The sequence below is a fragment of the Pseudopipra pipra genome, chromosome 1, assembly GCF_036250125.1.
Source record: "Pseudopipra pipra isolate bDixPip1 chromosome 1, bDixPip1.hap1, whole genome shotgun sequence".
NCBI lineage: Eukaryota > Metazoa > Chordata > Aves > Passeriformes > Pipridae > Pseudopipra > Pseudopipra pipra.
In genome coordinates this window covers 112,000,891-112,013,835 of record NC_087549.1, presented here as the reverse complement: position 1 = coordinate 112,013,835, position 12,945 = coordinate 112,000,891, and the positions used below count along the sequence as shown (strand labels likewise).

General features: G+C 39.2%; 1 protein-coding gene across 5 annotated transcripts in view; it reads left to right on the top strand.

The window, feature by feature from the left end:
* NEK11 (NIMA related kinase 11) overlaps positions 1 to 11,231 on the top strand; it is an 85,469-nt gene extending 74,238 nt beyond the window's left edge. For 4 of the 5 annotated variants that reach the window (XM_064671751.1, XM_064671743.1, XM_064671733.1 and 1 more), the window contains one exon: positions 10,279 to 11,231. In XM_064671751.1, coding sequence (XP_064527821.1) covers positions 10,279 to 10,483 — 205 coding nt within the window. In that variant the 3' untranslated portion in view covers positions 10,484 to 11,231. The remainder of the gene's footprint in view (positions 1 to 10,278) is intronic. The other variant, XM_064671760.1, reaches the window with a different exon arrangement.
* Positions 11,232 to 12,945: the final 1,714 nt, after the last annotated feature.

The window sequence follows — 12,945 nt, the reverse complement described above, 5'->3', positions numbered from 1 at the left end:
CCCAAATTTTAAGAAAATTAAAATCCTTTAACACAGCAGTGAGCACCTCTTAGTCAGTCCCTGAAGTCTTACACACAGCAGCATACCATGATGAGGCAAAAGACTTCATCATTCCCTGCTGAGCATAAGTAAAGCTGTCTTTCAGAAGTCATGGGGAAAAGGCATTTGGTGATATTTTTATTCTGCTCCTGTGAATGCTCATAACACCATTGGTTCAGACTCATGAGCATTATGCATATATGCTTCTTGTGCTTGTGACGTTGGCATCAAATGCATTGTTTATTTTAAAAGTTCAGAAAGAAAGGTTATATTGAAGTCATTGAATAGTCACTGGATATTCTTTAAGTTGTTCTAAAATGCTTACAGTATAGTAGACTTTTTGTACATTTATTTATGCACATTTTTGAATTACTGCAGTAAAGAAAGTATTGTTTGATGTAGTATTTTATTAGATGTTGGGTGGACCTTTTTGAGCCTGCTGACACTGGTTTTGTTATTGACGTCATTGAAGGCAACTTTAGGTGAAGATAAAAGCAACAAATATAGAAAACCTAATTGATTTTTTTAGACTTCCATTAAAAAAGTTCTCAGTGACTTGTGAATTGCCATTGACTGTCATGTCGGAGGTGCCATGATGCAAACATACTTGAGGAATAAGATGTCTTCTCACAAACAAAAGACATATTCGGTAAGGAAGTTTATTGACAGTGGGCTCTCATGGTTTTTTGCAGATGAGTAGAGTACAGGATTCTTGAAGGTATTAATCATGAAATGTTTCTGAGCATTGAATTCCTCTTACGCACACCACAGTTGTTCTGTTCAACACTCCATTTTTTGGTAATGATTTCTGTCTGGTGATCCCAAGACATCTTAAGGCATAACCATAGCTTTTTACATCTCCTGGGCTAAGCCAAAATGTTATTTACAAATCCATCCTCCTTGTCACAGTTTCTCACACCTCATTTTTAAAGGCCAGTCTCCAAATTACTTGAATGAGTTCATTATGGAAACACATTAAACATCTTGGTCCATAAGTTTCTCTTTCTTTTACTGTAAATGTATTTCAAGATAATTGCACCATTATCTTCCAGACCCAAATTTGAAGGAAGTATTTGGGGTTTGCTGTTTTCTGTTTGCTTTACAAGAAAGTGAGAGTACAGTAAACTAACCGGGAGCACTAGGAGAGTTAAACCTGCCTGTATGTGACCAAACTGGGAAATTGGTTTTTGGGTCCTATCAGGAAGAAGTGAGTGAATGCTTCTGGCTTGGAGTCATTGCTGTCCCAAGCAACAACTGAGAAAGTGGAAACAGGTGAATCCTGCCCAAGAAGAAATAAAGGCAAGTGAAACAGTGGGTCCTACCCAGAAGTGTGGGAATCCTCTGGAGCAGAAGCAGTAGTACGCCCTCAAGGCTAAAGCTGAACCTGAGGGTCTCATGCATTTTCCATGGGTCTTCATTCAATTTCTTCCCATTGTCCATACTCTTCCCCTTTCTGTGTCAAAAAAGGGCAGCCCTTTGTTTTTTACACTACGTCTCTCCATCCTGCATCTGACATGGGAAAAACTTGTCACCTGCAAATACCATCACTTCAACAGTCCTTAGCAACTTTACCTTTGTTGTGATGCACCTTGAAATGAATAATGAGAACAAACTCAGTAGTTAGAGTGAGTGTAATAGGGCACAACTAAACTTGATGCATTTTCTTGGAATGCTCATTTTGCAGATTACTTAAACCTCAGGTCTAAACCTTAAAATAATGTGTAATATTTTGTGAATTTACTTAGATATGTAAAGAAAACTCATATTTTTTTCAGCTTCTCTATTGAGCTGCACATCATAGATCCATGAGCCATTCTGTTATTCTGAATTTTAAGGGTTTTTTTGTGAGTGGACAGTAATTTTCTAATTGTTTAGTACTAGAGAGAGTTTTTATTCAGTTTGAAAATTGCAGTCCAATAGCAACACATATAAAATTATAAGTATAGACTAATTTTAAAATGTCAAGGAACAAACACAAAACATTTGGAGAATTAGAGTTATACACCTTTTTGTTTTGCACACAAAGCCTGATTTCCTTAGTTTCTCATGCTGTGCATACATAATGCATAGATTGAGCTGTTCAGTTTTCTAGCACCTTGATTTTGTCAATAGTTTGTAAATGTGAGAGTGCTTTCACGGAGCATTAATTATATAGTCTGTTTTCAATGTGGAACCACTTGAAGAATCTTGACAGTGTTTACTAGAAGCAGCACTGCAACCTTGGGAAGTTTACAGAGGCACTTAGGGGAAATATAGGTAGGGAATATGAAAAGGACATTTACCAAACCCTTGCCAGGACTACCAACGTGTGGTGTGTCCCATATTGCTTCTGTCTTTATCTACTTGCTACTCTAATACTGTACTTCTCTGTAAGAAAAAAATCTTACTTTTTATTTCTCAGTCATCACATAGTGATTTCTTTCTTTTGTATATGTAAGTCATTAAGGTATATACATCTCACATTCCCTGTGTGGAAGAAAATAAACAATGCACAGCTGGTAGCATAAAAAATAGGGGTAAACCACCAGAGACTGGGCAACATACAAACTGCCTTGCATTGGGAAGAGGTTTGCAGATCTGCATTTGCCATTACTCCAAAGAGAGCAGCCGCCACTTCTGAGGGTGCAGCAGCATCAGAGGTGGCTCTATTGCATGTCTGTCTCCTTCTACAAGGAACCTCCTTGCTGAGCACCTTGTTTTCATGAGGTGTTGGTCTTCAGAGTTTGGAGATACCAAACCAACTGTGCTACGTTCACAGTAGTATATGTACCGTATTTGTGTTAGCTAGACATGGCCAAAGATTGTGACAAAACCAGAGGATACTAGTATTTGTAAGGCCTAACCTTGCTCTTAGTTTTAACATAACACATTAGACATGTATCTCCATTAACATTTTTCTGCAGGAAAATAAAAGGAGTTGAATATTGGAAAAATGCATTTTAGCTTAATGACAATTTTTCTGCATCAGTCACGTTTCAGAGTGAGCTTGGGTTTTATCTTTTTGAATCTACTACTGAATCTGAAACAAGTTATTTAGATAGGATATTATGATTGTTATGTTTCTGTGAATATTAGTAGTATTCTTTGTTGGTTTTTTTTATGCTGTATTTTCAGGCATCTAGACGTACAATGCCCAAAAGCAAGCCACGTAAGAAGAAATCAGCATTAACTCTGTATTGCCACACAGCTGAACAAAAGAGATTGCAGTTATATTCTTAAACTCTTATGAGAACTGGATATAATTATTGACTTTTCAGAGGTCACTACAGTGACCACATGCCCACATTCAAGATGTAGCTGTATATTGTGCTTCTTTTCAGGCACATCTGTCTAAAACAAATGCATTGATAAACAAAGCAAATAGCGTCAGGTATGTGTTAAATGTGCCATGAATTTTTGCTTGACCTTGATCAGTGATGCTGAGTGAATTAAACTAATGACTTTTCAAAGATTCTTTGTATGCTATGACACTGTTAAAAATCAGGATGTTGTTTAAAATAGTTTTAGCAAGACAGGGAAGTCTCGGATTGCATATAAAGAAACTGCAGCCCAGGGAAGTGTGCTTTGGGTGATTCTTCATGGGCACTAAATGGCATGATTCTCACCTATCCTTTCTCAAGAAGAATAGCTCTATATAAGCAAATATGTTTCCTCTCTCATTTTTAGTATTGGTAGTAAATTTCCTGGTATAGGAAGGAAGACTTTAAAATTGGAATATTCAAGTTTGATTTAAATTGCTATGTTTTGTTGTAATTTGTTTCTTTCTGTGGGAAAAACTAAAAAAAAAAAACATTTTCTCTTATGAAAGAGTATCTTCTAAATTCGTAGTAGCTAGACTTCAACTAACAGCTCTAAACTCTAATTAACGTCTCTTCCAAGAGCAGATGTCAGTTTCAATTCCTATTTTAAAAATTCATTTATCTCTCAAAATGAGGTGCATGGGGAATATTATTGTTGATATTTCTTAACCTGTGTGTCTACGTCTTTTAATAATAAGATCCTTCCTGGCTTATGGGAAAACATGTCCTAAATATGCTTTAGATTTTGCAGGTCTTTGAAGTAGGACATCAGAGAGTTTTGTTTGCAATCAAATTAAGGTGTTTTAATTAAGGAATTAGGAAGCAATTAAGGACAAATTATGAAAATTATCATTGTGTCTTCAAGTGAAGAAATTTTCATTCAGCAGTAATATGCATAAAGTCAAAGTCCATTGAGGCTTGAAGGTGAAGGCTAATATTAGCAATTCAGATTTCTTTTTTACTAGCTTTTATATAATAATTCTTTCAATTTCCTTTTTTTTTTTTTTTAATAAGGCCTTTTGTTAGACTTTGCCATTTCCCAAGATTGAACAGCTGTCAGAACTAGAAAGGTGTCACCCTACCTTTAGAAATAAGTTCCTGAAAAATAAATCATGGAACTTATTATGCACTTCTTCTAGCAGATCTCAAAGGGTTGTTATACAGCAACAGACAAGCTTTGCTGTAAGTGTAGTTTTGAACCCAGAGCCATTTCTTTCAAGTTTCAAAGAAGTTTTAAACATTCATAGTCAGTAATGCCAGCAAACTGAATGACAGGAAGATAACCTGAGAGGACAAAGATCTTTTGTATTCTGAGATAAACCTGTTTGTTTACTGAACCATGAAACGTTGTGGCAGATATCCTAAGATTTTCTGGTACAGTTAGAAACCAGAATTTTTATGAGATTACAGATATGTAGTTTCCTGATTCTTTTGCAGAGTCATCTTGGGAGTTAAATGTAACAATCTTTTTCACCAAGATTCATGTCACTGCTGGTTCACAGCAAAGTGGAACAATTGTACTGTTTTAAAGAGAAATATAAGGTTAATAAATTAATGCTTGGAAATAAAATGTTCAGGGACAAATTGGAGTTGAATGTATTGATGAGAATCCTAAGTAATACTGCTGAACTCCATAGGGACACCCTTGGGTTAGGGAGAACAGAATTTAGTGGCGTCTACTGAAATTATTCTTTCAAAGATCCCTGTACTTGCTTTTGTGCCTCATGAGCCCAAATCCTAACAGATTTGCTTCCTGCTTTAGAGTGTGCTCATAGATGTTTGGCTGCATCCAAAAAGATAAATAAATGCCCACTGGAATGGGTATTCCATGTCCAGAAAGTTTCTTTATTAAGGTTGAGGTAGGCATGACTAACAATAGTATTTTGAAATAACTGAATTTTCTGTGGTTGTCTTAGGAGCAGTGTGTGTGTTGCCTGTTACCACAGAGGTGAGATGATGTTGCTCATGCCTGATCCAGAGGGGCTTTCATGGTATTACTCTGGCGTGTTCAGTAGTGACTTGTGCAGAGCATGGTGACTCGGCACCTACAGAGCCTCTCCTTGCTCCCAAGCACAGACCACACCACAGCTCCCTGGAGGCACTAGTGAAAACTGGGTGTTTTCAAGCAAAGAGTGACACTGCCCTTTGGGAGTGCGTGAGGGAGAGCAGGATGGTTTTAAATGAGTTGCCATCATGCTGAATGACATTTGAAAATGAGAAGCTGAAAACCCCTCTAGCTTCTGATTTGTGTCATATTCATCCTTCAAGGCAGGCAATGACAAGCTGTTGAGAGATATTAACCCGGCTGCTAATGCCCATGGAGGAGCACAAATGTAAGCATTAATCTTGTTTTGTGGCTTTTGTCAGTGCTGCATAAAGGTACGTGCATTGTGATTGATCTCCAAACCAGAAAGGAAATGTTAATATGTAGCTAGTAGCAGAATAGTCAAAATAAAGACCCATGAGATAATAGAAAATTCTTTGTTCACTTAGGGAAAGATTTACAACTTCCTCAGCCAGTTGAGAACACAACATTATTGTATTGTCAAATTTTAGTAATTTTTGCAGTGATGCATAGGAAATCAGCTGCAAATCACCAGATAGCCTGACAAATTCATTTGTGCCCAGATGCACTAAATTACTTGGAACACTTTTAGGCACCCTGAGTATAAAATTGCAGTTCTCAAGGCTCTTATTTAGCTCCCCTCTAATGCCAGCAGTGAGTCGAAGTAGTAAGTGCCCTTTTGCTGATATTCTTCCTGCTTCTCACATGCTCAGAAGTGCCTTATCCTTGATAGAACTAAGTCTCTATCTCGTGTCCAAACCCCATTATTATCCACAAATGAGATATCTGTCTGCTTTTATGGCCTTTGGGCTTGTTCCAGTTAATTTTCTCAGGCATGAGTTGTGTGCTGCACAAAAGCTGGCAACAAGAGGCATTATTTTTCAGACCACAGCTTCCATGCATGACAGTGTCCCCAGACTGGCAATATCTGCTGTGCAGCCACAGGTTGGTGGTCACAGCATGTTTCCAGGCTGTGGAGGTCCCCAGCCCTGTGCCTCCTCTATCTGGAGCATTGAGACTACTCTCTAGAGCCAAAAGGAGTGAGAAAAGTTGTGCTCAATGAATCTCTCTATCTATCTGAGCCTCTGTAACCCAGTGAAATGGGAGAAAAACCAATCTGAGATATGACATTTAAGCACATTAGTGTGTATCATCCTGGGTCAGACCCTTTAATGGTAGAGCCTGATGTAACTCCTTTGATTTCAGCACACTGAAAAACAATTTAGGGCAGTTTGGGATGGGGGTTTGGGCCACAAAGTTTGTCACAGTAATGAAATCCTAAATATCCCCTTTGCTTGTGTTGTCTAGGCTGAGAAAGAGATGATGATTCATAGTGAGTTTGTAGGTGAGGGAGCTATAAGATAGCACAGAGTAAATGTCAGTAAATCAGAAAACATGGATGGCCAAATGGGAGTTTAAATGGGAATTCTGTACTTGCTCTCACAGCACATTTGGTGATTTGGCTTTTATTAATTTCAAAACAGTAGTGCAGGTGTCCTGTATTTTAGATGTGAAATCAAACCAACTATAAACAGAAGAGCAGTGCAAAATCCATAATTGTGCCTCTGTAGGACTTCACATGGATGGACAAATATCCCCTAGCAAAGGATCAGGGCCATAATGGACAAACTTTGCTTTCTGGGAAGTGATTTCCACCTTCCCTCAATCAGGATGATAGATTCACTCAGTAACACCTCTTTGACATTTACTGTCTTAAACTCTACTCTTCTGCCTCTGTGACAGAAAATGCATGATGTGATAACAGAGTCAAATTAATGCAGCTCCCAAGTCCAAACAGAGCCTGATGTCTTCTTTTGTAAAAGCAGGTTGTAATTTTTGTTACCTACCCCTTAATTTTTAACCTATGAACATTTCCCCATTAATTCTATTGTATCAGCTATTATACTGATTAGCTGATTTTCATGCTCTCCCAAGCTGAACTGAAAAGATTTAAGTCTGCAGGTCACATTTGTTGGCAGAAGCAATACTCCCAAGGTACATATTTGCTTAATTTTTCATCTTTAAATAGACAGCTGTGCCAAAAAATTAAACACACTTGTCTAAGAGGGAGAGAAGAATCAGTAAAGGCACTGATGAAGTAACAGTGATTTCAAAATAGCTTCTCATATATTGATTTTCAACTGTTGGAGAGAAATACTGTGATATTTTTGATGATGTTTTGTAAAGAAATGTACATTATTTGTCAAACAAATATCTACTTAGTTTTTTATGGTAATCCAATCCCTCGGCTTCCAGTGTCTGAGAATTAATTATTTCCAAGAGTTTCAGTTTTCCCCTAAAGAACACTATTGGTAGAAAAGAAAAAGGCAGTTTCTAGTTATGGGAAGCAGCACTGAGTCCAGTCTGAATCTGCAGAGATTCCAGCTTGGCCCTGTGGCTTCTGATCCTGGGTCTTGGCTTTCTTTGCCCCAAATTCCTGATCTGCTTCTGTGTCAGGAGCCAGCAGGAGGGGTGACGTGAAGACAAAGGGGGATCATACCTGGGCACGACCAAGGTGTAAGAAAAGGAGAAAGCAAGTGGGATGGGAGTAGAAGTTTGAGAAGCAATAAAGTAAAATTCTTTGTCATGTTTTCCTAAGAATGGGGGAATATACATAATGTGGGACTCTTACTGGCTGCCGTCTCACTATGATGATGTTATTCCTCAGCGGTAACAGGATGTCCGCTGATGAAAAGCAACTGTTGCCTAAGAATCGGGGGAAAAAAACAACTCACCAGGCTGATTTAGTAGCGATAAGATATGGAGCAGGTCTTTAATGAAGGTCTTCTAGCACAAGGAGTACAAAAAGGCATGCACAATGTGTGGTCTGATCCGAGAACTACTCGCCCCCAGCTCTGCCCCCTGCATGCCTCCCCAGAAATTGAGTTGGAGGTCCTAAGATGCCTTTCTTCCTCTTCTTCTTCATCTTCCTCGTCTTCACAACACGTACGGTCTTTGGAGCTTCTCCAAGGTTCCGGGCTTGAAGGTTCCTTTGATTGTGATGGTATCTTGTTGTTCAAGCTTGGGGTGCATGTTCTTAAACAGAATGTGTTTACTATAGTCCTGCCTTGAAAGGAGCCTAAACAAGCCTAAAGAATTGAGAAAATTCAATATGAAATAGGGGAATAGGGTTTGATGAGCGCTAACTACTATTCTGAAGTGTGACAGACTATACAGCTACATTAAAATCTACAAAAAGCTAAAAATCCTAAAAATTCAAAGGCATCACAACTACCCCTTTAGGTAGGTTATACTGTTGGAACAGTTGACCTTGCCCTGGTGGTAGACGTGTAGCAAAATCAATACGAAACCAGCAAAAAACTACAACTGGAGTATGTGATGATGTCGGGAGGCAGATTTAACCATTTAAACTGCTATGGGAAGTGTTGTGCCCCCTCCATCTGAACCCCTGTGCAGAGAGAGTATTGAAGTGTTAAGCCTTAACACTGGCACCAGCAGACACCTCTAGAGCTGTGTAGTTCAGAAAGGGCAATCCTTGGTATGGCCACAAGCCAAGCGTGTCCCAGATCCCTGCTGCCCTCAGGCATTGGCTGAGCCTAATGCAGGCACCATATGACATGGTTCCCTTCCGAGTACCCCCTTTTCATCTGAAAGAATTACCACAAGCGTTAAGGCATCAGGTGTTCTAAAATGACATGTGTAATGCTTGAGAAATACTTGGGAATCTCAGATACAATTATTTTAGTATCTGGAAGAGAAATTTGTCAGAGAAACTTTCTTCAGATTTGCTGAGAAGCTTTATTGAAGAGGTCTTCATGCCATGACAGATCTTCTGTCATGGCATGAAGGAAAAGGGAAGGATTGTCCCGCCTAAATACTTTTGAAATCCTAGCAAAAATGCTAGTGGGAGGAAAGGCTGCTTAGCACAAGTTTACCTAACCAAAGTAAGCCATTTTTAAATGTAAATTGGAGGTGTTCCTGCAATGTGATTCCAATTAGTCCAGCTAACTTTCTAACTAATTGAAGGCATCATCACCTCTAAAATGTGCAAGACAGATACTAAAAGACAACCAACTCTCAATTGCTCTAACATATAGAACTTTAGTGAAAAAACCAAGCACAAATCCTGTGGCAGAAGTGTACAGAGTGGGTAGATAGTCTCTAATATGCTGAAGGGAAATTACTCTGATATTTTCATCAAAATATTAAGAAGCCATCACTGCGTGGAAAATTTTGTTACCTGTGGCCTGTGATATGTGAATTTAAAGACATTTTCCTTTAGAAGGAAGAAACACTGTTCATTGCCTTGCAGTTTTCAAATGGGTCTTCTTTATAAGTCAACATTAAGATGCTGTGAGTGTATGTTTTGTCACTGAATTACAGATCTGTTTTCTGATAAAAGGAGAGCACTGTAGGAAAAGAAATAAGTGCCAGTTAGCTCATGCTGAGCTTGTACAATGGTTTTCTTGTATTTGATAGAAGCTAAAATAAAGCAATGAATCCCAAAATGTGTTCACATAAAATGCCACTGATGTTCAGCTGACTGGGGTTGCTCCTTTTTGGTTTTGATGAAATCCAAAGGAAATAATACATGTGTGTATACCAGACTTTTTGTAGATAAAAGAGTATGTCGGACTCAGCATGGAAAAGATTGTAACAATGACGATGGCCATGCTTCCCATGACTTTACTATGTCCAGGTTTTTACTCCTGGGCTCTTTGTATAGCAAACAATCATGGAGGAATTCTCCAGGAAACTTTAATTGCTTTTGCTGTCAGACAAATAAGGTGCATCACGATATCATTTTAATCAAAACTACAACATTTAGAAAAAATCAGTACTAGTTATTGCTTGTATTATTAATATAATGTGAGTTAACTTTTACTTGGCCTTCTGTGCAATATTTATCCCCAGATCTGCCATTGAGAAGCTGGGAGTGGACGTATTCGAAGCTGTGTACAGCTATCTCAGGCAAGCGAGACAGCAGAATGCCAGCGAGGAGGAGATCAGGAGATGTTTGGAGAAGCTAGTTGCTAGAGCAAGCGATTGCTTTGAAGTGGATCAGCTTCTGTACTTCGAGGAACAGCTACAGGCTTCAGAACCTCATCTTCAGCTGTAACAGGTGTGTCAGTAACAGCGCTGGAAATGGCAAGGAGGGGGGAAGGTGCTTAGCTGCCTTCTTCAGGCCTGCAGGCAAGTACAGGTATTTGAAGGAAATGGCTGAAGGTTAATGTAGTACATAAGCATGTAGAAAGGCTCCATTTGAGAATCCAGACTGCAGTGAGAAGTGGGTAAATATGGCACAGATTACAGGGGCAGGAAGAACAATTGTTTGTGACTGTGGAGGGGAGCATTCATTGTTACCCAAGTTCCCTTTTTCTACCACTTAAAGGCAGGCCGTAGCCAGGCACCAGTCCTGCACTCACTGGCAAAGCTTCCTGTGATAGAATAATGCAGGATTAGACTCCAGCTGCTGTTGATTTCTGTGCTAACTGGTCCTTGTAGCATTTAAACCTGTACTTTTGTACTTTGGCAGATTTACCCTTAAACATACATGTATCTGTATGGCCACTCAGCCCCTAATTGCCTTGTTATTATTGATTGTTCAAAAGGGCTGCATTTAATCTTTGTGACTTTCAAAGGAACTGTGGAAATACACATATGCTCACATACACTGAGATAGGTGTATATATTCATAATGGCAGAAAGATGTCTGGTCATACTCTGTACACTGTCTGTAAAAAGACAGACATGTGGCCTGAGCTATAGCTGACTTTGTTAGATAAGAATTCTCACTGTGACTTCTGAGGCTGTTGAATCAAATTCATTCTACACAGATGGAACAATAAATTGATTTTTTTCTTGCACATTGTTACTGTTAATGTTTTTTTTTTCTTAGTGTTTATCCTCCCTTCTGGGGCCTCTGGTGGTCTAGTGGTTAGAGTGCCTGACTCTCACCACTGCGACCCGGGTTCGATTCCCGGCCCCCTGGGCAGGTGGAGCTCGTCAGCCTTGGTAGGCAATCCACCTAAGAGAAGGTCACTCTAAACAAACCTACATCCTGGGGACCTCACTGCCACTGTCCAAGCTTTGCTCGGCCCCGGCAGATGAACCTCAGGACTAAAGGGTGGGCTCAGTTCAGCGCACGCTGTGTCTCACCTAAAAAATCCACTGCGCAGGCTGGAAGGGTTAATGACCTTTCCCAAAATCTTCGCTCGCGAAGACTGGCCATTATTATTATTATTATTATCCTCCCTTCTTCATATGCATCAGATTTCTGCTGGTTTCAATTGTATATCATGCTCTGATTATATACTTGATGTTTTCCTTCTACCTCTTCCTTCTTTATTCTGCATTCTGAGCTCCTTCATCCATCTGTGTAAAAGGCTAAAGGATAACAAAGTGGTACAATCTGTAAAGGAATCTCAAATGAATTGTGGACCAAATTAATTTGAGGCACTGAGCCATTATCATAATCCTTATGTCTCCTGCTTTTCTGCTACAACTCTTAAAGGACTTGGGGACTGAATAAAATAAATTAAAAGAAATTCATACGAATTTGAAAAAAATATTTCTATTTGACCTAAGATGAGTTATTTACAGCTAGAATTGATACTGGTATCGATGGTCAATTAAGCAGTGCTACTGGCCTATCTTTATGACATGCTTTAAGAGACTCAAAGCAAAAGGCAAGTGGAGTCATCTTGACCTATTTTAGCAGCAACATAAACTGAGGAAGCAAATGGCATGCCCAGCTATAGATGTGGCACTGTACTTCCAGCTCAAAGTAATAAGAGATTCTGGCATGTCTGGTTTCAGCTTTTATTTGTAATACATGGTGTTGCAAACCAGAGGCAAAAATCCACTATGATGGTCACTGAGGTAGGGGAACATTTTTTTTTTTTCTGTGTGGTGATTCAGATTCCATAGGTGGACAGACAGTTTGAAGTTCAAATTCTCAGTCAAGTTGCAGTCTCTTTCCTATTATTTCTTCTTGTACTCCCCATCCTTCCCAATGTTGTTCCTGTGTACCTGCTTCCATATTTTTTGCACATAACTTTATTTAAGACTATTGAAAAACAGGAGTGCTGAAGTCCAAGATATAGGAGGAATACTTGGATGTTGCAGGGACTGTAAAGTCTGAAAGCAAACAATAAGTTACACATGGTCAGAGGGAGATAATCTTCACTCCTGCGATTACCTCTGGCTGTGATTCGAAGTGATTTCTTACAAAACCTCCAAAACCAGCCTCTGTAAGCAGTCAATTCCTTCTTATTAGTGATGAAGGCTTCCTCAGATTTTTCTTTGTGCAGCATGCAAGAAAAAATACCCACAGAGGAACGGGTCAGGCTCCTTAAGGCAGTCAAGGACTAAGGAGATCATTAAAGCGAAACCTTTAAAACCTGAAAAACATGGTTTAGCCATGCAGATTGCCCTCAAGGAAATGGTTGCTTTCTGATGAGCAGTACTTTCTTTCATTTGCTGCACAGGAAAAAGAAATCACAGTGCCTTTTACAGTTACTTCAGTTGCTTTCTGCTCTCTGCAGGGAATGACCTTCAAGGTATGTGAGGATCTGGAGG